Raw genomic sequence first — 26,194 nt, forward strand, 5'->3', positions numbered from 1 at the left:
GTGGGAGTGTCACCGAGTGCCATAGTGAACGCCTAGACTGCGGTTTTCCAACAGACAGACGGGGTGAACGGCAGGCTGCAGACGCTTCTTCTAACGGTGACGGGCCATTTATTAACCGCTGTATTCTCGCTTCGGACACTGTGTTTGTGTGTGTGAACACCGGAGTCATGGCTGAACGCTCTCTGTGGTTTGTGTGTGCTCTGCTGGCGCTGCTGCTCCCGCTGGAAGGTAAGTTAAGGCTTTGTCCTGCTCACCTCAGCAAGTCCACATGTTCTGCCTTTTGTGCCGCACTTTGATTCAAGGCCGAGTAACGGTCCACCGGCCCACCGGCCCACAGGCACACGTTAAAGAGACACACCCACTGATGAATCATCCTTTCTTTCAGTAAATTGATATATATCCATGTGTCCTATATTTGATCAGTTATTACAGCATGGCTCCATGTACTCTATCTAGGTATTAGTACTGATGCAGTTCTAACAGATACTAGTGTTAAGCAGCTGTAATAGATTCAGTAACAGATTATTACATCATGTCTGTGGAGGTAGTCACAGCAGGTTATTTTAGATATCATAAGTATTATAGATCAGTGATGTGCATGGCACCACCCACAGTAACCTATCTGTCTGGATCACTATTACACATGCCATGCTGAAAATGATAACGTCACACACACTGATGATGAATATGAAGTTGAGGTGATACTGCATCACCTGTCCTCAGACGTCCGTGGTCTCCACCTGACATTACACCATCCAGACAAGCGTTCTATTTTATTATTTCTCTCTTTCAGAAGTGCACGATGATGTATGAGTTGAAATGATGGAACGACTAAAAAGCTGCAGTCATAGATTGAAAAAAATGATGTCAGCCAGCAGTCTGCTATTAAATGCAATGTGATGCAGATTATGTACATGCGATGCAAATGATGTGAATGTATTATAAGCAGGGTTATGAGCAGGAGCCAAACCTGGAGGTTGGGTTTACGCCTAAGATTGAAAATACCTATGTTTAGATAGTTTTAGTAAAACATTGAAAATGGTTACATTTATAGTTAGTTGGGGTGAGGTGAGGCTGCAACTAATGATTACTTTCATCATCGATTAATCTGTCGATTATTTTCTCGATTAACCAATTGGTTGATCGGTCCATAAAATGTCAGAAAATTGTGAAAAATGTTCATCAGTGTCCAAGATGATGTCCTTAAATGTTTTGTTTTGTCCACAACCCAAAGATATTCAGTTTACTGTCATAGAAGACTAAAGAAACCAGAAAATATTCACACTGGAGAAGCTGGAGAATTTATTTTTTTTTCATAAAAAAATGACTAATGATGATGAATCAATTATCAAAGTAGTTGGTGATTAATTTAATAGTTGGCAACTAAATGATGAATAGAATAATTGCAGCTCTAGGGTGAGGTAAAGGTTGGTGTGGTTAAGGTGAAGGCATCCCACCATCTCTAGGCTGTAGGTGGGTGGGGCAGCATGGAGGATGAAGAATAAAATACACATTTGGGTAGAGACTTGATAATCAAGTGATGTGTGGGAACAACCCCTTGATCAACAAGATGCCAACTGTGTCATTCCTGCTTTTGACCCCTGCTGATTTGACCTATTTGATCCTGTCTGAATACAGCACTCCCCCCCCTGTTCTTGCCCCCTTGATTTCAACTACCTGAGAGTCCCCCCCCCCTCTTACTATGCTGCCTTGATCCTGTATGCAACCCTAACCCTAACCCTAAACCTACCTCCCTACCTTTTGGTTACCAATTGTTTGATCTTACGGTATAAAGTGTTTCCATCCCTTCTGCTCTGGGTCAGTCTATTGTATCAGATCAGTTCTGTGTCAGTAAGCTCACCGCATTTCCGGAATGCTATTAAATCACTTCCACCACAGCAAACTTTGAACAAGGACTTGAGTGATTTTCGTCAACAAGGACTAGCAGACAGTCAGGTCCAAATTGTCATTTGAACATTTAAATGAGACAGGGGAGGTGATCTCTGGTATGTGTTGGATGATCTCGTAACAGGATCCATGGTAAAAATAGCTATAACAGAGGTCCCTGAATGCCGCACGCTGCTCCATCCTTTAAGGAACAAAAGTGGAGCTTACTGTAACTAAGAGCACACTGAAACTAAACCTAGCTAAGCCTGACTTACATTCACATCAGAGGATTATGTGTAAATCTAGATTGAAGGATTGTAGAGCTTCACTAATGGCAACTGGGAGTTTATTCCAGACAGATGAGTTACACTAGGATTTATTCTCATAGGATTTTGCCTCAGTTCTTTGAATAATGAGGAGGCATCATCAAGAAATTGATGGAACATAGACTTTTAAGTTTGGTGGAACAAATCCAGTCAATATTTTACATGTTAATCCTGAGTTTTTCAGGTTTACTTGCTAGTAGCCTTCTTCACTGCCTCTGTTGGTGTATTGCCACATTACTGTAACAATTATTTAAAACTGAAATAGGCTATATTTGGTTCGCAAAATGACTCATAGTGAAACCTTATAGTGGTTTCACTATGAGTCGTCGTCCCCCCCCCATCACCACCAATTCTGCCATCAGAAAAGAGGTTTCAGATGCTGTTAGAAGATCTAACAAGCATACTGATGCATACTGATGCCTTCAGGCTCATACAGTATCATGTAATTACACACCAACTCCAATCTCATATTGTTCAATTCGTGCTGGGGACCCCCCCCCCCCCAAATGTTTCTTGTCTGTCTGTACTGTCAGACACTGAATGAAGGCAACAACAACAAAATATCCTTAAAGGATAGACACTAATATTAAAGGACAGGTTCACAATTTTTCAAGCATGTCTTAAAATAACAGTCAGGTGTCCATATGAACAGTGAAAGAGGTTTTCTAAGTGATGGAGGCCAAAATCCACAGTGTGTCCACACACTCATTTAAAAGTTGATGTGAAGCTTATATTCAGCTTCAGCAGTCTGAGTTAGTCATATCAAGTGGATATCTGACACAGTTACAGTCTTTTTAGCATCAAATTCCCTCTTTGTGTTTCCTCGGACAGTGTTTCCTTGTTTAGCTGTGGTGGAAGTATAGTAACAAAAAGAGGAACTTTGGCACTAAAAAGACTAACTTGGATTGAAAGATATCTACTTGATTTGACTCATTTGGACGCTGAAGCTTCATATTCAGATAAACTTTTAAATACATTTTTACACAGAAGGAGGACTGTGGATTTTGTCCTCCATCACTTCCATTGTAAGGTCATCATGAAGGGATCTTCTAATGGTCAGTATGAACAGGAGGAATGATTACAGCAAGAAAAACATGGTTCAATGTTCATCGTGACTCCTGACTGTTGTTTATGAACCCATCTTTTAATCTGGCCTGGCATGAACAGGAAACCAATGCAAGAAGACTGGAGTTATAAGATTAGACTTTATTGATCTCCAGAGGGGAAATGAGGTGTTACAGCAATACAAGAAACAGAATACAAAAAGAGACACAAAAGATTAGAGTCAGAATAAAGGAAGAAATCAGTAAAAACACATCATAAATCAGAATTAGAAAGCTAAACAAGTGAAACAATAAGAAGTAATAACTTTACAATAAATAATAATTAGAAAGCTATAGGTAATACAGTACTTTAGGCCAGTACATACATACATGTTCAGTAGTTTATGTGCAGGAAACCAACTTCAACCAAAAGTTATTATTAGAAAAAGTGACATATATAAATGTATAACGATGTATGACTTTTATTGTTTACCCTTTCATTTTCTAAATTTGTTCCTTGTTTCATTCACACCGTGTGATTTTAAATTGAACTTTATTTAATTATAATGATTTGTATTATTATATATTCTGTAAATAAAACTGTGTATAGTGATTTGTAGACAGAGGTGAGAGTAGACATGTAATCAGAATGTGAAGGTTTCCTCTGCATGCTCAAACATTCATATAGTCAACAATCGACCACACACACACACACACACACACACACACACACACACACTCACCATGTGTTTATCTGTGGCAGCCAATGAGGTTCTCCAGTTTTTGTTTGTCTCTGCTTTTGTGTCAGTCCTGGTAAATGATCTGTGGCCTGGAGTGCAGAGAACAAACAGAGAGGATTAGCTCTCTCTTGGCACAGTGTGGCCCCGGGGCCCAGGGGTTTTGTGTCTGTGTAAGACCAGCAGGGCCTGAAATGCTGATTACTGAATGGTCATATCTCTACTAAATGAATCAAGTTTGAATCAAAGACTTAAAGACAGTTTGTGTTGAAGGTGTTAGATTCAATGTAACGCCTGCTTCCTCTGTCTGTCCTGTCTGGAATGTAGTCCTGTCTCAGGACTTCGACCTGTCGGATGCTCTGGATGGTGATAAAGATGACAGTAAATCATGTAAGTACAATGGAACACCACTCAACTGTTTAAACGTGGAGGTCCTTGATGTGTGTAGTTTGCATTTTTTTCCATGTGTTTGCTGGACTTTCCTTAGTTGCATGTCGCCCCCTATCTCTCTCTCTCCCTGTCATCTCTACTGTTGCCCATGTGTTGCTGCCAGAATCAAATTCTGATGGAAAAATACAGAATCCTTTATTTTTGTGATTACCTAAAAGAAATAATCCTAAAAAAAAAATTGCTGGCGTTACCTTTTTGAAATTGTAGAATGTAAATTCCCTGAAAAAATAAGGAAAGGACACTACCTCAGTCTTCAGAGGTACAGCAGCTACAGCGCTGGACAGATTGAGGAAACTTCTTCCTTTACATGCCAAGCTCTCAATTTGCATCCAGAAAAGTTCATTATTAAAAGATTTGTATTATAATTTCAAGAACATTATCTCATAATTACAAGAACTAAATCTCTTTTTTTTTCAACAAACTATCATTTCAAGAAAACACTAAGATTCTAATAAAAAAGTGCCATCAAAGACAAAACTTCCTCCGCAAACTGAACTCATTTGGAGTTTATTGTTAATTTGGATCCCCATTAGTCAACAGCTTCTCTTCCCCGGGTCCAAGCTAAGAACATACATTTATACACATGCTTTCACATGCATGCATACATAAATGCAATTACAGCACTAACCCTGCCCCCCCACCCCAATTAAAACAGTATAAACATTGAAAAACCATGTAAAACTCTCTCTCTATGCATCTCTCCATATATTTATACATATATACTGTATGTGCATACACACACACACTTATTTACACATGCATACATATATACATACATATTAATCTGTCTTCCACTGTCAGCCAGGCAAGATCAGCATGCATTTGGTCTATTTTTTCTCTCATTCAAGGTGTGCTGCTCTATTCTGCACTAACTGCAGCTTGTACAGCTCTTTATTTGCTGCACCTGACCAGATTGCTGAGCAGTAGTCAAGATGAGACAATACCAAGGCTTGTATAACCTGCAAGGTGGTATTTGGTGTAAGGAAAGAGGAGCATCTTCTTAAAATAGATACTCTTTTCCCCATTTTTCCAATTATTTTGTCTATGTGATTCTGCCATGATAGTTGCCCATCAAGGGTGACCTCTAGAGGTTTAGCCTCAGTGACATGCTCTCTACAGCTGCCCTTGACTGAGAGGTGTACCTGCTTCTCCCGCTTTAGTGCATGGTTTTAGCCAAAAACAATACATTTAGGGCCAGATCCACAAAGAATGGATTGTGCCCGCTAATAGCACCGTGAATTGCGCAGCATTTGCACCTGCAATCTGCCCTGCTTTAAGGTCTTATTCACAAAAGATTTGGCGCAAACATGTCCATAAAGTTTTACAGCTGAATGCAATTTGCCCTTGTTTTGCATCTGTTTGAGTGAACAGAGCTGTTTCAGCACAGACATTGGTCCATAATGAAAACTGCAGAGAATACAAAAGCCTCAAATTCCATCTTTAATTAGCAGAGGTGTACACATAAATCACAAACCAACTTTCATGTACTTTGCTTCTCTAGTATTTTGCATCTATAACATAATCTACTGAATTATCCATCAAAATAGACTACAGCTATTAATGTGACTCAGGCAGGTCTGAAACATGTTAGATTAATGTCTGAATCTTACAACAATGTTATTCAGGTGTCACTGAATGTATCCGGGATTTCACAGAAACATCAATACTGATGTTCTGTTTGTTGCCCAAAGCTGGCTCTGTGTCACAACTGGCTGTGTGTCACAGCTGGCTGCAGCATCACACAGCAGCTGAAACCATAAGTGCATCTCTAAACTGAGGAAGAGGTTGTGTGTATTTATGTACACGGCACAGCAGTGGTAATTTCATTACACTGAATCGGTCAGGATCTGACAGTAGTTCTGTGATCTGCATAACATCTACACAGATCAGCTGTTACTCACAGATTCAGGTTTATACGGTGGAATTGTTTGATTTTGAACTCCATCAGCGCTGTCAGGACATGTTTATTTATAAGAAGCTGACCATTAAGAAAATACATCTAAAAACCTAGAAATGTGAAGCATGCATTTAGAAATGTTAAGTATATATGATTTTTAGTTAAGGAGCTAAAACTTGACAATAATTCATCTCTCACCCTCACAGCAGTGACCCCCTCCCCAAAGCCAGCAGCACCAGCAGGTGGACCAGGACGAGGTAAGACCTACACAGCAGCAACTGACATAATGAATATTTAATTCTATAATATCATATAATACAACATGAGTTTAAGTAGGGACAGTGATGGGCTGGAGTTAAGTTCATTGTCTAATAAATGAATCTGATGTTTGCTGTTGTTGGTGCACGGCATAATGACACAGGAAACCAACAGGAAACAGTAATGAAGAAAAAAAGAGTTTAATTTGAGTTTGGTAAAAATGCAGCATGAGGTAACCTGTAAAAATGTTGCTGATGTCAGTGATTGTAATAATGACTGTACTCAATGTTCTCTGCAGAGCTTGATCTTGAAGACTTCTTTAAAGATGATAGCCCCACCACCACCACCACCACCAAAGCTCCACCCAAGGTTGTGCCTAAGCTCCCCACAGGCACCAAGGCCCCAGTCAAGCCCAAACCAAAGCCAGGTGAGAAAATGCAACCCCCCCTTTATTTCTAATCTCCCATTTTCTCTTTTACAAACCTGTTTGTTTACTGATCTGCTTCTTTTTTTAATTTGCTGTTTTGTTTACCTGTAGTCTTACTACATTCATGATCAGCACTTATTCATGTCATACTCACCACTATGCTAAGAGTACTTATGGATGGCAATGTCAGTCAGTCAGTCGGCCATTTGAGTTGAGTTGTAATAACTGATCCTCTGTCTTCTTCTCTGTCTTCATTATCAGGTCACAATTTTTATTTAACGCAGAGGTAGGCTGATATATCAACCGATATTTGCTTATCAAAGATTTATTGGGTTAGGTTAGGGTTAGGGTTAGGGTTAGGGTTATGGTTAGGGTTAGGGGGTAGGGTTAGGGTTAGGGGTAGGGTTAGGGGTAGGGTTAGGGTTAGGGGGTAGGGTTAGGGTTAGGGGGTAGGGTTAGGGTTAGGGTTTATTGGTATCAGTGCATATATAACAAGAAATTGCAGTACAGAAATGCCAAACAGTATGTTTGAGGTCATTGACAAACGTGTCTTCATTATATAGTTTGTCCACCAGACGAATGCTGACATGTTGATTTTTACATTGTAAAATGTCCACCTTCGTATGTGTCTTAGTCACAGTTCTTTAAAAAAACTAATTCAAGTGATACATATGAAGATTGTTTGTTTATGTTATGTGTTTATGTAAAAAAAAGAAAATTACTATTGGCCAATATATTGATATTGGATTTAGTTAAACTCCCAAATATTGATACCAGGGTTGGGTCATGGTTCTCACTCACTAATTAATCTCAGTCAGTTCCACTTAGCCATTTTTATTATTAGTTGTTTAGCTCCAGCAAGTTGTTCCACAGCTCATGTAGACACCTGTATTGATTAAAATAGAAGCTGTTCCATCAGATAGGCCAGAGACAATATCTACAGGGAGTGTGCAGGGAGTGTACCGTTTATTGACGGTAGCTTAACGACTGAAAAATCAGCAAAGCAGAAGCAATGGGAATTCATAAGTGATGGTAAACAGGTATTATAAAGAGAAACAGAGCAGCAGAGTGGTGAGTATGACATGACTCTGTTGTTGTACTGATGGAGTACATGTTGTGGAAATGTACATTATACTGAATTTACCATATGAGCTATTAGTGTATGGGTACAGCTCACAGCTCTGTTAAGTACCAGCTCTTTACTGATAAAAGAGTATATAAAATATCCAGTATATGTGGGCACAAATGTCCACACAGTCCTGTGCAGTAAAATGGATAAAGACAATCACATGAAAACATTTCACAGTGCAATCACATTTTGACTTTTGATTAAATTGGTTGATTTGTAGTGTGGTTAGGTTTTTCAGTTGTTATTTTCAGTTTACAGTATAAGTAGTTTTACTCCTGCTTTTGCCTTTATTTTGCTGTAACATGTGTCACTGATCTTTTGACCCTTACAGCTGCTGATGAGTTTGACCTGGCTGATGCCTTGGACCCCAACAATGACATTGGTGGCAAGGATAAGAACAAGGGGCAGGGAGGTGGGTGGGAGTGTCTTCCATAGGTTTAGCATTTGAAGCTGATAGTTTGGTAACACTTTAAATCACCAGTATCTATTAAATCCAATGACTTAATAATGAATACAAACATGTGAGATTAAAGCCACAATGTGTAGGATTTAAACATTTCTGAATTGGGTGCCCCCTAGTGGTAGAATTTAAATACCGCAGTGCAGATCAAAACTATCCAAATAATCTAAAAATTAGATGCTTTAATTACATAAGTTCTACACATAGTGGCTTTGATAAATAGTATGTCATGATTTATGATTTATTGGTGGCATAGAGTATATATAAATGGTTATTTTATAGGGGACATATTCTGCACATTCCCAGGTATATATTTATATTCTGTGGCTCTACTGAAATATCTTTGCATGATTTACAGTTACAAACTCCTTATTTATCTTATACTGGCCCTTAATGCAGCCCCTCAGTTCAGCCTCTGTCTGAAACAGCCCATTTTAGCTCCTGTCTCTTTAAAACCTTCCTCCTGATGAGCCCAGTCTGTTCTGATTGGTTAGCTTCTGGAAGGGGAACATAGCAGCTTGGGAACAAACCATGAAACAAACTACAGTAGCAAGATTTCACTACTTCTTCTTGCTCTTTACTTGAATCGTCAACTTTGAGAAGTTGACGATTCTCTACATATTGGAGCCACAGTCAGATCCGAAATATGAGTGTGGACAACGCAAACAACACATGGAAAAACCTTAGCAACAACCTTAGCAACAAAGGCTATGGAACAGATGGCTGTTTATGGGCATGCGCAACGAGCCGATGTCAGCTCATTGTCAAGTTGGAAAAAAACGTAAGTGAAGTGATCATGTTTGACATCCGGCATCATAACAGTAGGTAAATAACAGAAAACCACAAAAAGCAGAATATGTCTCCTTTAAAATTTTGTTTGGTACCAGTGCTAGTGTGATACCTCTCTCCATTAGAAGTACTGTATACTACACACTACATCTATAGACTCATCTGCACTGAGCACTCTTTCTTTTTCCCTCTCTTGTTCATTTTACACGCTGCCTCCATCACTCTGTTGCCATTCAAGCTCTGCACCTCTCTCACATACATCCTTTAAAAAGTACTAAACATATTTTCAGATTAAAAACTATTTCTAGGGTGTATTTTTCTCCAAAATGGAACCACAGGCAGACTTGTCTTGTTTAGCAGTGCAGTCACTGGGGATTATTGACACAATGTATTTAATCATACATTATTAGAAAGTGTAATCAGAAACATTTCATCCTCACATTTAGAGTAAAAAAATACCAGCAGGATTAACATGTTGCACCACAATTTGTAAAAATCTGTCCCACAATTCATTCTCATCATTTTAAAAGGACTAATTCAATATTTTGGGAAACTAATTAGCTTTCTTTCTAAGAGTGAACTATTTCTTGACAAACAACAGTTCTAGTATCCATCTGCCTTGCATTTCTGTGTAGCATTCTGGGAAGTCACTACTCCCTAATACCACAAACTGTCATTTTTACATTTCTGTTTGTGTACAGATGAAACAACACATTAATCAGAGAGCTTTAGAGGTGTTGCTACATGTATTTTTCAACTTTGGACAGAGCCAGGCTAGCTGTTTTCCACTGCTTCCAGTCTTCATGCTAAGCTAGGCTAACCACGTCCACCTTCATACTGAACATACAGACATGAGAGTGAAATCAATCTGAACATCTTACTCTCAGAGAGAAAGTGACCAAGTGCTAGGAGCAGAGCAGGTGGATCCAAATGCAGTAAATACATAAATACAAACTGAACTAATGAGGGAATAGGGAACAGGTGACTACACAGGAGAACAGGCAAGGAGCTGATTGGCTGGGGGAAACACTGGGAGCAAGGCAGGTGTGGAGGGAGAAGCAGGCTGGTGAAAGAGCACAGGAGGTCAGGGACCACAAGAACAACGCACCAAAGACAGATATGACAGGACAGTGACAGGATTGTGACAAATAGTGGATTATTGGACCATTGTGCTGAGGTAGTTAGAGGTAGACGGTATTTTCACTTCATAGCAAAATCAAAGAATAAAAAAATGTTAGATATGACACTCTCCTGTCATTATATATATTTGGATTATACAATGATCCAAAACAAAATTACACATTTTAAACAATATATAAAAAGAAAAATTGAACCACAGGTCAGCTGTCTGTCCAATAAAATAACTTGCGTAATGTTTAAAGAGGGTAACGGATCAGAGGATTTACAGTCTGAGATTGTTTTACGGGCTCAAATGAGCTCAAACCTAACTGAAGAAAAACTTGTTCCGTAACTCAAGAGCGCAGAGAAATATGAGGAAAAATGTTAACAAACAAAACATCTGAATGATGGACTTTCCCATCAGGTTGCAGATGTCAAATGTGAGATTCTCCTGAGATGCTCTCACATTCCAGTGAAAATTCCAGGGAATTTCACATTTTGTAGCGTCTCCATCTGGACTGTCGCCCCCCAGAATAGTTCATCCTTCTTTTTACTTAATGGAAAGACAGTTTCATGATCTCCGACACACAGTCTGATTCAATAAGTCCTCTGTTCTGCAGCGACACAAGAAATTTGAAGAACATCCCTCCAAGTCTTTTCTCTCCATGAGAGGGAACTCATTGTTTCCATCTGCTGCCCCCAGACACCCCCCTTCCCCCCTCCTCCAACTGACAGTCTATCACTGTCCTCTGCTTCCTGTGTTCATTTTGCATAGCTTGTAACTGCTGAAAAGAAGGTTTCAAATATGTTTCTAAAATCCTAAAATGCATATTTCACCCATTTTTCTGTTTGATAATCCCTTATTTGTAGGTAGGTGATCTTGTATAAACAAAATATATTTTTTATTAATAATTATATTTAGTCTGATTCATCATATAATAAGCTGTATGACTGATCCAACCTTGTAGACAAACCAGTTTAAATGTTAAAGGTACAGAAAACTTATTTAGAAACATGATGATATACAGGTGCACTAAACACAGTTACACTAAACACCAAATAGCAATTTAAAGCAACTACAAGGAACTTTGAACTGGTTATGAAACAGTCTCATTATGCATCTGATGCCTCTATATGACCTACATAATGAAACAAGACCATCAGTGAGAAGATTGGCTATTTCTATACAGTTATTCTAAATGTCAGATTCCCTGCAAAATCAGATGAAACAAAGAGGAAGAGACTATGTTTACATTACATGTTGCATTGTAGCACGAGGGAGTACAAAGGCGTTACTGGGATGAGGGGAGGACATTTCTCTTCGTTTAAAGTAAAGTTAGACTTCGAGAGAGGCGGTGGTGAGAACAAAGCCGTTAATCAGATAAATAAAATTTCTGATTGTTTCACGGCGGTTATGTTCTAAAGTAACAAATAAACACACCCACACCTCTGCACAACCCTTCGGGAAGGTGCATCTCCAGATTTGATGGTGCATACAGAGCTTCATCCTGTCAGCTGTAGCCTCTCTGCTCTGCGTGTGTGTAGCTCAGTCAAGCAGACACACAGACCTGCTGCTCTTTATACGTTCATGACACAGAGACAGAGAGCAGAGCGGAGCAGAGGAGAGAGACAGCGATGTAATCTGGTCGCTACGCTGCAAGTCCCGACCTCACACCCTGCGTGATGTTATTGGCTGCTGGCTACACACCCACTGGCCAAAGGATGACACCCAGAAGTGTCCTGAACAAAGCAAAATAATAAGAAAATCAGAAAATACAGGTAGAGCAGGGTTGAGAAATGTGCATCTTTTTTCACCTTTAACATCACTGATATTTTTTATATCTTTATCATCATCACTTCACAAAATTGGTTTAATAAACCAGGAAACACTGTGACAGAGCCAACTTTGAGGCTTTGAGGAAATCAATCTTCTCAGATCAGTCTGTAAAAACTATTTAACAAGCACAGTAATATAATCAGAGCAGCACACCCTCTCTATGTTATCAACTTTCATTCATGCCAACTATGCTTTACATACAGTACATCATGTGAGCAAATAGGAATTAAATGAGAGTATCAACTTAACTTATTTAATACTTGTGTATGTGGGACTGGCAGCATAATTTGCTCTAATAACGTTAAATGATGAAAGTGATGTGAGAATGTATCAGTGGATTCACTGTGAGGAGTGATGGAGAGCGCTCCTCGCACTCATGATGGTCATTAATTACTTCAGCAGCAAAATAAAATCCATCAGTGATGCAGCCTGAGAACAAAGAAGAAACAGTCTTCTTCCTCGCTATCATCACATTATTAACTCACCTTCTCTCTCAGAGCCAACATCACATGAGCTTTGACTCTTTCTGTAAATGTCCTGTCATGTCTGAATGAAGCTGTAAGGAACATTAATGTAAAAAAAGTCACCAATGTCTGAATGATAAACCCTAACCCTTCATATTCCTTGTTTGAAGAGGTCTTAAGAGTCTCACACACACACACACACGTGTCATGTTTGTCTATTTCATTCATCCATCTGTTTCAATTTTGCATGTGTATGTGTCTGTACGGCGCTTTGTTACTGTGTGTTTTAAAGCAACCTCATGAATGACAAAACAAGCTCAAATTCAGGATTTTGTTTTTCCTGCACCTTTAAGTTTCAGTGGTTTCACTCTTTATCTTCAGTGAGGTGATCATCTCTGTCACGATTCTCAGGTGGATTTTCTGACAGTGATCTGATTGACGTTGGGAAAGACGACACCTACAAACCCGACAAAGGCAAAGGTAATGTCTGGTCTGTATAACCCTGTCAGTACAGAGAGCAACAGTCCAGACAGCTGTGAACATGGCTGTTATTCTGTGTTCCACAGGTGGACGTCCCAGTGGTGACAGTGATCTGATTAATCAATATGATGACAACAATGGTGGGTGTTGGTGTGTCTGTCTGTAGTGTGTGTTCATAAATACGTGTTTGTCAGGCTGCCTGAGCTTACAGTATATCTGTGTGTGTGTGTGTTTCCAGAGACCACAGCAGAGGTGGGAACCATTGCAGGGATTGTTAGTGCTGTTGCCATGGCGCTGGTGGGTGCAATCAGCAGCTATATCTCCTACCAGAAGAAGAAGCTGTGCTTCGGTATGCAACGTAAGTCATGTGTTTTAGAGGAGTCAGTCCCTCAATGTGTGACTACTGCTGCCAGCTATAACTGACAATACTGAAACCATGCTGTTTACAAGCCTTTATGTAAGTTTAAAGGACGGGTTCACAATTTTTCAAGTATGTCTTAAAACAACAGTCAGGAGCCCAAATGAACAGTGAAACCTGTTTTTCTCGCTGTAATCATTCCTCCTGTTCATACTGACCATTAGAAGAGTGATGGAGAATGTAAGTGATGGAGGACAAAATTTACAGTCCTCCTTCAGTGCAAAAATGTATTCAAGTTTGTCTGAAGCTTAAATGAACCTTCAGTCATCTAAATGAGTCAAATCAAGCAGATATCTTTTTTGCAAACTGTTAAGAACATGCTATATAAAAAGTGTACTATATTATTATTTCTATTATAGAAGCTTCCAGCTTCAGAGTTAGTAGCATTCATGCAGTTTAAAGTAAGAAGGAATTATCCAACTACTACTGTACGCCCTATAACAGCAGCAGCAAATAGGGCCTGTTAATAAAACCATGAGCAACAAAACCACAACAGAACATGAGATATGAATCTGTTTCTGGTGTTACATGCTTCTCTTAAACCTCTCTGGATAATGAAAACATTCCAAAAAAACAAAAGAAGCTAATGATTATTGGCTGATAGCAGAGGAAGTGGACCACTGACAAATGTATCTGTTGATGCTCACTAAGTCTGTTCCTGTGTTGACAGAGAGTCTGAACGCTGACATGGTGAAAGCTGAGAACCCTGAGGCTGTGGTGGCTACAGAACCCCAAGGTAAACTCCACTCTGCTGCACTCTGCTCACATCTGCTCACATCTCTTTTCTAGTCTCATCTATTACCACTGTGCAGTAGTAGTGCACTTCCATAAAGTTGGGGGATTAATAAAAATAAGAACAAATGATTAAGGATCCCCTCCAGACATGTATTAGGACATATAAAAATACTCTGCTTGGAACAAAAAAAGTATAATTACCATGTTAAAATCCTTCAAATGGCATCTACTCCTTCTCCCTCATTAAAAATTCCAGAATCTATGAATATGTAAATATATTTTACTTTGAAAGTTAAACTGCTGGACACAAGATGTCTCCTAATTCACTGTGAAGTCCATTCTCAGTGTATCTCACTAGAGTCTTCAAGCTTCCACATCACACTTGTGTAAACTGAATACCGGACCACGATTTCAACTGTTTGTGATGTCACAAATCACGCTCATAGGCCCCGCCCCTTAAAATCACATTTTTAATGAGCACAGAGAAACTTTCCACTTTTTCAGCAGATGAATGTGAAAACAAACTCTGTACGTTTATAATTCTGCACAGTGAAGCTCAAACATCCAACTCAAGGAACAAGAAGAAAAATAACATATTGAGTGGAGTTGGACTTTAAGTATAATATTAAACCTCTTTCCAGGTCACACAAATCCTGTCCTCAAGTAAAAACCCAGAGCTTCACGCCTGCTAAGCTTTATTTGATTTAGTTTTTATAAACTGGAAATGTATTTGCATTTATTTAAAAAAAAAAAAAAGTAAAATATGAAATTTAGATTAATGGACTGCAAAAGTAGAATCTAATGTGAATCATATATACATATAAAAACAAAGCATCCTTTGCAGTACAGATATTCAGTAATGTCTGTTTCTTCACTAGCTGAGCACAATCAGCAGTGCGTCAGTGTTTTCTCTTCACCTTCTACTAGTGTAGGAACATTCTGATCTGTCTGAGAGAATCTGTATATTTTTGGTGAAAATTGGTGAAACTGGAAATGATTATCTTTACTCTAACTGCTTTCTAAATGACCGTCTGTTAGTAGAGATGATCTGTGTATCAACCATCATCTGTTTGTTTCTTTGCCTCTGCAGTCCAACAGACTCTCCTGGAGCCACCCAGTGCTGAACCTCCCACTGCAGAGAATGCTGTGTAACACACACACACACACACATACACACACACACATAAACAAACACACACACATACACACACACACACACACACACACACACACACCATGCTACAGGATAGACTGTCTGTTGTGTAGCATGTCCTTGTTGATCCTGCAGCTCCTGCAGCTCTGTGCTGTAGAAGCTGGGAATTGTTCTTCTACGCTGAATGTGAACACCATTTTTTTATCCTCTGCTGTAAACATGGCAGTGTATTGAACCTTGCCAAATGTATGTGTATATAGTAGTTTAAACAAAACTAACAGCGTCTGTTTACAGTTAGCAGCCTTCAGCGTGTGAGTTCTCCTCTGTGAGCTGGAGCTTCAGTTGTAGCCTTTTGCTGAGCTCCTCACACAGCGAAGGTGGAATACTGGCAAACAAAAAAGGCAACAGATTGGCTTCTTGTATGTAAGTGAATTTTGTTTTTACTGTACATTGTGGAACATGTTTAGGGAGCTGAACGTCCAGTGAATCAGAAGGAGGATAAGGAAGCTTTTGGAGAATATCTGAGTCCCTGGGCAGAGCCACCCATCGCACCAGTGAGAACCTTGACACATGCCCAGTGTTTTTTTTTTCATGGTGGTTTTTAATATGAGTTGAAGATGTGAAGTGTAATCAGGAATTTCCTGACTTTAACTGGAATGCACCAGTTCTCAGTTTTCCCGCTTTGACACATCACATCACATTGGTTTGTTTGTTGATGCACAATGACGGAAATAAGAAAACAAAAAAAAAACAAAAAAAAAAACAGAGTAAATGAAGAACATTTGACAATATTCCTAATAGATTTCTACTTTGAATAGATTTCTATTCAAAGTCTTGTAGCCACTGATTATGTTATCACTTGTGAAATGTGATAAAATGCAGATAATGTAATAATCTGACATTACAGTAGCCACTTACTGATAGGAAAAGTAACATGTTAAACTGAGGGTGAGGCACATAGAACTGGAGTTACTGCATATAACGATACTAATATCAACTAATGTCATAAGTTTCCCTTATTCCTACAAAATGTGACATTTTATTCCGTTTTCAGTTGACTCTATTATAATGAGTGTTATCTATTAACAATCAGTGATCACTGACAACAGGCTTCATTACATTTGGTGCCTGCTTTGTCCTCTGATACGTTTTTACTATTAGTTAGTTATCCACTAGTAGACAAAGGTACACACTCATAGAACCAAAGTTACGACAGGTAACTGCTGTTTACATCATGTGACAGTTACATCATTAGTCGCTACATGTTACTCCATCTCAACCCTCCTCTTATTGTCTATCTTAATGTACAAAGTTGCCTTATTCAGATTGGGATCTTTTTGCAGTGGGGAAAATTAAGGCGTCAAAATTTTCTGTCTACTTACAACCTGTGACTTTTTATAGTGTAAATAGCCTAATATGAAATGTTTTTTCAACTAGCCTTTAATGACACTAATGAAGGAAGCCTGGAGAAGCTTGGTTTTCCGAAGTGGTGATGGTAAAACAACTGTAGTGAGAATAGTCATTAATCTACCAGACTCCTGGTAAAGTTCAGCCCTGTAACACTCACAGTTCAGGGTCTTCACTGTAGCACCAAATATGAATCATAAACAAGGACTCACCACACTTGATGTAGCAAAAAAAAAATGATGCTAGCTAAATCAGTTCCTCTGCAGTTTAAGCTTAAAAATGCAGTGTGTGCTCTTCTTTCTCAATTCATTTGAAAGGGATCTTCTTCTTCAGTGGTGAAGTATTTGAAAAAGAGAAAACCACAGCACTTTGTTTGGAAGAATCAGGCTGTGATGAGGCTCATGGACAGGCAGAAAATATGTGAAATGTGACTTTTGTTGAAGAAAGTAATACACTAGCTTATATTGTTTGGTTATTTATGTCTTAATTTTGAGGTGCCATGTTTTTTGGAACAACTCCAAATTGATCCTTTCTCCCACAGTGGCCACTTTGAATTTACATGTAGTGAGAAATTCTACTGGGAAGACTGGAATATGTATAAAAATAGCTCTGCGCCAGACAGCTATCAACTCCCAAGCATTTTGGAAGCCTCAAGAAGAAATTGATAAAGACAACAAATTAAAGTCTGTGGAATTTTCTTGTTAGTTTTTCTCACCAAATACATTATGTGTTTCCTTTAGTCCTAAAAAACATTCAGATTTCTCCATAGCAACACTGTGGTCAAAAACTTCATTACTCCTCCTCTAATTACCAGTACAAAACTAGGGATAAGATATTATATTATATAATTCAATGATAATGTTATTAAATATAAAAATGTGAACTCAGTTATCTAAAATTAGTCAGTAAAACCAATTTATTTCTGAAATGTTTTTGGTTCGGAATCAGTGAAATTATTAAAAGTTTGTCCAGTTTTTTACAGTCCTGTAATATGAATTTTGACATACAACAGTGGGACATAAAGATTTAGTATAATAGTTCTGTAATAGATATTGCTTTTGTGATGTGCTTATTTAAAGCTCCTACATGTAGCATTATTCTGTGTCTTCTTAGATATTAGAATGCTCTAATCCTAGACAGGGGCTTTCACGTTTTTGATGATGTTAAGACCTCATTATGCTTCAAACACACTAGACTGTTTAAGGCAAGTATATATACTTGTTCTGATTGGCTACACTTGAAGGCAGAATGAAAAGCTTGCTGTCATGCCTCCTTCTGACTGCATCACACTGCCTCCCTGATCTCCCTCCAGGAGCTCTGTCTTTAGGTCGTCTTTGTAGTTTTACACAAATATGGAACAAACCTTCCAGTTAGTCGGAGGCCTTCATGGTGTCGCAGTTGTTTGTACTCACAAAAAGTCTTGTCAGCTTCGTTTGCAGCATACTGAGGTCTTTACTATGTTTTATTTTGTCCTCTCCCTGTAGCTTGGTAGAGTTCAAATTAGCTGCCACAGGAATAAAAATACAAGGGTTGAAGTTTTAATGGAGTGGCGGTATTGATGCGATGTCAGAGCATCAATGACAGACGTATGAAGTGGAAGAGGAGTCGGCACTGCCACAGAGATGATACTGATTACAATAATATGCATTTCAAAAAAATAGAAGTCTGCTTTAGCTGTGTAGATGAAGTTAGATAGCGATAGGATGTTGAAGTATCGTGACGAGCGTTTTTGGACAGTTGTGATGGTTGTACATATTACTGTGAGCAGTTCTGTGTTTGTACTCTTAGCATTAGACTATACTCTTTAGTGTGTGTGTGTGTGTGTGTGTGTTTACACTCTAGCCTGCTCTTTTTACACTTTGTACCCAACTGACTTTTCCTAATAACTCAGCTTAACTTTTTGTAGCTAGATACTGCTTCCTGGTGAGTGAGTTTGTTCTGTATTGCCAATGTTTTTCCTAAAGACTCCTGGAATCTCATTTGTTCCTAAGCGAGAAAGCTTTTATTTGGGAGACCTTGGTTGCGTCTGAAATCATTCACTGTTTACTAAACAGTCTGATACTGTATTTAGTCTGTCTCGTCATTTTATAGAACAATCTTTAGTATTTAAAAGCCTGTATAGTGGGGCTTAAATTATTTCACAGCATAAGATACTGGATAAAACGTGAATAAGACCACATTCATGTTATGTGTGGAAGGTGACACTGAGTGTTCACATTATGAGACACCTTAAAGCTGTGTGATTGCAGAATTGGTCGTGTGAGGGTTAAATACACAAGCTATATACAGTGTATAAGGTGTTGGGCCACCACGTGCCACCAGGACAGCTTCAGTGCACCTTGATTCTACAAGTCTCTGGAACTCTTCTGGAGGGATGAACACCATTCTTCCAAAAGATATTCCCTCATTTGGTTTTGATGATGGTGGTGGAGAGCACTGTCTAACACATCGGTCCAAATTCTGCCATAGGTGTTCAACTGGGTTGAAATCTGGTGACTGCTCACATCATTTTCATGCTCATCAAACCATTGAGTGACCCCTCGTGCACTATGGATGGGGGCATTGTCATCCTGGAAGAGACCACTCTCGTCAGGATAGTCATTTCACCTTGCACCTTCCAGCCAGTCACTTTGAACACGCTTTTGAACCACCTAGCTTACATATGTTTTAAAACCTGAAGAAGAAGAAAACAACACACACATGACATGAACGTGGCATAAGCGATGATTGGTAACCAGCTACCATCATGCATTGCACATGATCTGAATAGTGTCTGATAGAAGTGAATGTGTGAAGGATTTCAGGTTTTGACTGAGTGAGTTACATCATGTCCTTAAACATGTCAGATAGTGAAGCAGTATGTGTTGTATGAGCTGTAAATAGTGTTAGACAGAGCTGCACTGAAGGCCTATAAAACAAGTGTGTTACATATCTGATGGATGCAGCACAGTCCTACTGAATGCCACACCCTGGTCTCCTCCATGTTGCCTTGGAAAAGCAGCCGTTTCTACCCACAATTCCTTTGTGTCGCTCCTTCTCTCAAAGTCCCTGAACACTCCAAGCTGCTTGTCACTGTTCTTTATACAACACTGTGCTCAGAGGCTGGTTGCACAAAGATAAGCTTTGTTTGTGGCAAATAAACTATAGACAAACATGTACAGTATGTTCATTAAGCCAGCTGGTTCTTGACAATCTTAAGCAAGACAAATCCACTATGAGTTCTTCCTAACCCTAACCCTAACCCTAACCATAACCCTAGAAAGGTGCTTAGCACAATAGAGGTTTAACCATCATAAATTTTAGTGAAGAGTGTAGCAACAGCAGAACTGCATTTATAAAGTCTTTCCCTTGTTGCTGTTCATTTGATTAAGGACCGTACGCACCTACAAGCGAGCCAATTGTGTGGAGCACAACACGTACACAGACACCCAATGTAGATATGTAGATGTATACATTTTGAATTTAAGAGCAACAATTGTGATCAGCCTAACTCAGCACACCAGTCTAACAGAACCTTTGTGCACCAGACCCTGAGAGATCTGTGGTCAATGCTGTAGTCTTGGCAGCTGAGAACATTTCAAGAACTTAAAACGATCCAGTGTGGTTTTTGAGCTGCTTTTTGAACCTGATTAGTGTCTGTTAGTGTTCAGAGACAATGAGTAGTTGGAGTAGCAAGCTGTTAAACTGATCAGCACACTTTGTAAGTCACGCATGGACGACCACCTCTGTCCAGTCAGCTGTGTATTCAAATGGTGCTTCTCTCTTTGCCTTATACCCTGCTCAGCCCCCACAGGGACACGCTGCAGTATTCATTGAACACCCCCGTAGCTGCACCTGAGCACGAGCAACAGCCACGACTTTCGCGTCCTCTGGGTGGTTAACTTAGTAGAATGGGAGGAAGGTGGGGGTAAAGCACCCAGGGGACTGAGAGGTGCGGGTGTTACATCAAGCTCAGGCTGCTGAAAGCTGAACTTCACACAAAACACAAAATAACAAACCTGTCTGTTAATGAATGTATTGCATATCTTAGATATCTGCTATTGCAAAAACCTCTAGCTTGTAGCAAAAATTAAAATTCACCAAAGATGTAGCATTGATTGAGATTGACTTTGCCTTTATGTATTGGGATTGAATTATCTGTTTGTAAGTGATGCACTAAAGCAAAACGGTTTTGAAACGATAATGAAGGATTCTGTGCTTTAACCTGTAACTAAAATGTCCCTGCAGTCTGATGTAAACGTTTGAATTAGCTGTGATGGTTGGATTAGGACTTGATGGATTAGAGGGAAGAGTAGAGTGTGTGAAGACATAGAGAGGGACATTTTTACGTCCATGAAAGGAAAGTGCAGATTTGTTCTGCAATAAATTGCACCTGATATCTCACAAATAATGTGTAATGAACGACACTTGTCACATCTGATCTTGAACAATCCTCACTTAAATACATGTGTGAATGACTCAGTTATTACTGGCACTGTGGATGTTGATACTGCTTTAAATACCTGTAAATGGTCAGGTTTTTGGACTCTGGTGGGGTATTCTCTTGTAGGGCTTGAGACAGACCGCCTGGTGTGCTGTCAGGTCAGACCATTGTAGAGAAGACAGTTGGAAGGTGTACACAGTGCCAGAGCAAGAAAGGTCCAAAGTAGCAGTAGTGGTGTCACTACTGGTCTGAAGAGGAGGCATTTTACAAAGCATGCTAAAATAATTGAGGCGTAAAGTGAGATTTCAGCTCACTCTTTACAAAGTCCAGGTTTGCCATTTCACAAGCATTGTTTAAAAGCTACAACAGCATGGCAAAAAAAAAAAGGAAAGCAGCCGTCCCTAGTTGTATGTTAGATGGGAATCACTGGATCAACCTGGCTAAAGACACATATTTAGACTTGACAACTGTTGACAATTTATAATTATATACAGTATATAAAAAGGTGCTTCTAGGAGCATTCTACATTACACCAACAGAACATGTCAGCACATAAGCTGCCAGCAAATCCATATATGCTTTTAAAAGTAGTTTTTACAGTTTTAACAAATTCTAACTAACAAGCTTTGTTTGAATGAATTCAAACGTGTCCCTCTTGCAGTGTCTCCACTGCCTCACCGAGTGACAAGCTAGCAAACAGCCTTACTTTTATCCATCGTTTTTCCATCTGTGGTGTTGAATCCAAAAAGCTTTCTCACATTACTCAGATAGTTTGGGGTCATAATGATTCATTTAGCACAGCCTGTTAGTTTGCATTAGCCTAGTTTACTGACAGGACAGCAAGGTCATGCAGTGGATCAGACATGCAAACTAATAAAAAGTGACAGCCTTAGATGAAAGCAAGCCTTGGGCTAACTGAGTGACTGCTGACATGACTAAATCATAATCATCGGCCACGCTGTCATTTCTTGTAAAGTCTTGCCTTTCAAAAACACAAACACATGGTTCTGTGTGTCAGTCAGTAGAATGTTGCTTTGTAGTTCAGGTTTAAGGCATCAGAATAAAGATATACTGTTAATTCTGACTTAAAATTTGGTATTGCACTTCCATAAACTTGGGGAAATTGTCAGAGACTGATAAAAAAAAAATACAGTGGTCTGAATCGAAGCAGCAAAGGCTGAGATATGCTGACTGTTTGTCCACAGTAGGGATCAAGCTACAAAAACTCTGGATCCTACATTTCCCATAATGCAACTCCATGGCAGCTTTTATCAGACCCTCCTTGCCTGGAAATGTTGTGTTCACGTCATGTCAAAGTTTTGAGGTTCTGACTTGTGAATAGCGTTCATGTCAACATTGAAGTCGTAATAATGATTAATCGATTATCAAACTAGTTGGTGATTAATTTAATAGTGGGCAACTAATCAATTAATTGTTGTAGCTCTACACAAACAACTCTGTAATCATACAACTGTCTTGAGAACATGAATGCTCGCAAGTCTTTAATATGGAAATCTACCATCCATCACATATGATGTGAATGCAACATAAACTCCCAGGTAAGCTTTCAAACCCCACGTCCCCAGTTTGTTACAGGTGTTGTTATGAATTTGTTATTTGTTACCATAGCAACATAAAAAGTGCCATTGCAAGCCTGGTTCCTATCCTGAACTACAAACTGGAATATTGTGTTAGCTGGCTTTGTAAAATACCTACCTGGTCTCCAAACTGTGTGTTGTATTATCTGAAGTGTGTCTGCCTGAGGTCTTCTCCTCTGAACAGAGCCTGTGTGGAGGCGGTCACATGACACTGACCACTTCTGTCAAACATGTTGCCTCTCGGACTGTCCTCTCCAGTGCCTGTCACAGAGTCCTGCAAAGCCAGCCAAATCTTTCAACCTCACTTTTGGATTCAGAAACACATATGAATGCATGAATATGTTTTATTTTCCATTTTGAAACCCAGAAGCAAAGACACAAGATGTTTGAGGGCTGGCTTTGCAAGGCTGTCCACATACAACACGTACACACTTACACAGAATACTGTTCTTATAGACACTTTGATGCATGCTTTTCTCTTCATACTGTATACACAGTAACTGTAGCTTACGAGTGTTGAACTCTGTGTCCTTCTGACAACTGAATGTTGGACAGTCTTCATTGCTTGAAGTGTAATAGTGAAACCTAACTCTGCTTTCTCTTTTATTCCACTATAACTCTGGCAATATGTTACACCTACTTGTTACTAATATCAACCAATTAAATAAACCATTTGAAAAGTCATGAAAGAGACTGGACATTTGAATTCTTCCTTTCTTTTTTTTTTATTGTTTACAATGGAATGTCGGAAGTGATTATGGCTCATTAGGAGAAGGGTTGTGATATTCATGTAATTACACAGACATGTTATTAACATAAAAAAGACAAGATATACACATTACATCACATGACAGTATGGGTTATATTACATATGATCTGTAAAAATACACTGATATTATTTAAAAAAAACACAGGACAGAGCTGTGAGTGGGTAAAATATGAACTGTGATTATTTAAAACAAGTTCTTTATGAGGTTTAACTAATCCTCTGATGTTAGCCGGCTAAAGTTATCCTGTAAATTCTTATCCAGCTAACTTGGTTCATCCAACAAACAGGATAGATTTGTTTATCTAAGGTTAAATGAAATTGCAGATTAAGTTGGATTCTTGAAATAAAGGCAATATGAGTAGAGTTGAAACCATAATCAGCGCTAACGTTTGGCTCAGTGCTAATTGTACTCATGCTTGGCTAGCATGGCACCATTTTTACTGAAAGCAAATCACAATTTTTAGATGGTGCATTGCATATAAAGGAATGCAAAGACTCAAATTCTGAAAACACTTTGTGACCATCTAAAAACATCCAGAATAGAAGGATGCAGAGAGACTGGAGGGGGAAAAAAAGATTTTTTGGTCAATTCTGACATCAGTCACTGTTGCTACAGCTAACATCTGTATAGTCAGTGCACTGGCTGGTTGGACAGACTGCGAAATCGCTCCGTCTGTTCAATTTATATGAATAATGCGAGGTAAAAATTTGCTTTGAGTTCGTAATGAATTTGAAGCAGGTCTGCGGGCAGGATTATATCCAAAAAAAGATATGAATGAAGCAGAGGCAATAAGGAATCCTGGAAAATTTCAATAAAAATAACTTAAGCTGAAGCAAAAAAAAAAAAAAAAACACATAAAAAACAACAGATGGTACCGGTGACACTGTCCTGCTCTGTACAGATCTTGGTCACAATTCTTAAAAAAAAAATATTTATATGTAGTTTAGAAAACTGATACCAACTGATAAATCGTTACTGGATTTTTAAACTCTCAAATATCAATATCAGTACTGGCCTCAAAAATACAGTGTGCTGTCAGGCTGTAAAAACATGACAAACAGTCAAACAGGCAGGATGTTCACTACTTACAGTATGAGATGAGCTCTACCCGCCAAAGCTCTAGTTTGGTTTATTAGTGAGAAACACTAGTCAGAAGAGATGTTACTATAGTAACGTGGTTGGCAATCGCAGAACACAAACTCACATGTGGGAGCAGAGACACATGGAAAGACACAAAGTAAAGAAATAACAACAACACCTTTTAGACAAATAAAGGAAAACGTCCATGAGAAAGACATCTGTGTTCAGTCCCAGGCAGCAGTGCTTCAGGTTTGGTCGGTGCTCTTATCTAACAAAGGAGGCAGTGTTTGCACGAGGGAAGTAGAAGAATCACTGACCACTGAATATTGACAAAGTAGAGCCCTGAGACAAACGGTATCAGTTCTTCATTCAAAATGAAAACACTTGCAGGTAAAACTGGTGGCACTTCATTCAATTCTTAAACGATTCTGAATCGAATCGAGACCGTAGGAACTGAACTGTTAGATTCCTAAAGCTTCTTTAAATACTTCTTTTTACTTCACAAACATCATTTTACTTTGCAAAAATGTTTTTGCACAAATGTAGGAATGTCTTTCTCTCACATTTTAAACATTTTAGTAATGGGAGTAAAACATGCATAAAACCTTGTGTGAGTGTGTGACAGTGATGTGTAAGTGTGTTTCTGGTGTGTGTGTGTGTGTGTCAGACAGCAGTGTGCAGTGGAGTTCCAGTGGTGTGTGTAGGGGAGGGAGAGTGTTCAGAGGAGGAGGACAGGGAATGGGAGGTGGCTTCTCTCTGCAGCTCCTCCACCCTCCTCTGCAGCTCTGCCCTCAGGATCAGCAGGTCCTTCAGAGTCTGATGCACCGGCACCTGAAATACAATCACAAGTGTCTCTTTCCTTAGTTTGGATGATCAGTCAGTCAGAAGAGTTTTTCTTGCTACATGATGAAGATTACACTGAAAAACTAACATCCAGGTTGTAATTTGCCTGACATTATGACATTAAACACTAAGTTGGCTTTGTAAGGGACACTCTGGGAGGGGGGGTATCTGTACAGGTGTTATGTTATGAGAATAACAAATAGAGAAAAGGTCAGAATATTTGTTAATGATATTTAAGTCATACTTGTACAAGACAAAGGCATAATATTATGATATACAGCTGTAGTTTTACAAAAAAGGGTAAATTATCCTGAGTACAGTTATAATTTCACATAAATATATATATAATGAGTAAAGTCAGTTTTACAATCAAAAGTTGTAATACCTAATAATGATAATCATACGTTATAAATGTTAAAAGAAAATATTGTGACTTTTTTCCTTGTATTTTTTTGTATTTTACA

At 38.9% G+C, this 26,194-nt stretch overlaps 2 protein-coding genes across 8 annotated transcripts in view; one reads left to right on the forward strand and one right to left on the reverse strand.

The window, feature by feature from the left end:
* cd99l2 (CD99 molecule-like 2) lies at window positions 1-23,726 on the forward strand. 2 transcript variants are annotated; one of them, XR_010925414.1, is made up of 11 exons: window positions 1-228; window positions 4,321-4,383; window positions 6,547-6,597; window positions 6,897-7,025; window positions 8,486-8,566; window positions 13,235-13,303; window positions 13,390-13,443; window positions 13,542-13,661; window positions 14,392-14,457; window positions 15,547-22,512; window positions 22,572-23,726. XR_010925414.1 is itself a non-coding variant. In XM_067580029.1 (10 exons), the coding sequence occupies exons 1-10, from the start codon at window positions 168-170 to the stop codon at window positions 15,606-15,608; spliced, it is 756 nt and encodes a 251-aa protein (XP_067436130.1). In that variant the 5' UTR covers window positions 1-167; the 3' UTR covers window positions 15,609-23,726. The 2 variants fall into 2 exon arrangements, 1 of the variants encoding a protein (XP_067436130.1); XM_067580029.1 differs by having other exon boundaries at window positions 15,547-23,726.
* The window catches only part of mtmr1a (myotubularin related protein 1a), a 12,971-nt gene continuing 10,321 nt past the window's right edge, over window positions 23,545-26,194 (reverse strand). For all 6 annotated transcript variants that reach the window (XM_067580024.1, XM_067580022.1, XM_067580028.1 and 3 more), the window contains one exon: window positions 23,545-25,718. In XM_067580024.1, the coding sequence (XP_067436125.1) occupies window positions 25,551-25,718 (168 nt within the window). In that variant the 3' untranslated portion in view covers window positions 23,545-25,550. The remainder of the gene's footprint in view (window positions 25,719-26,194) is intronic.

Source organism: Thunnus thynnus, chromosome 22 (genome assembly GCF_963924715.1).
Source record: "Thunnus thynnus chromosome 22, fThuThy2.1, whole genome shotgun sequence".
Classification (NCBI taxonomy): Eukaryota; Metazoa; Chordata; class Actinopteri; order Scombriformes; family Scombridae; genus Thunnus; species Thunnus thynnus.

Bases quoted from the DNA above. Each gene is read 5' to 3' on its own strand.
- cd99l2 (XM_067580029.1), top strand. From the start codon at position 168: ATGGCTGAACGCTCTCTGTGGTTTGTGTGTGCTCTGCTGGCGCTGCTG. The intron at 229-4,320 runs GTAAGTTAAGGC...TCTGGAATGTAG, and splicing joins GCTGCTGCTCCCGCTGGAAG to TCCTGTCTCAGGACTTCGAC. The intron at 4,384-6,546 runs GTAAGTACAATG...TCACCCTCACAG, and splicing joins TAAAGATGACAGTAAATCAT to CAGTGACCCCCTCCCCAAAG.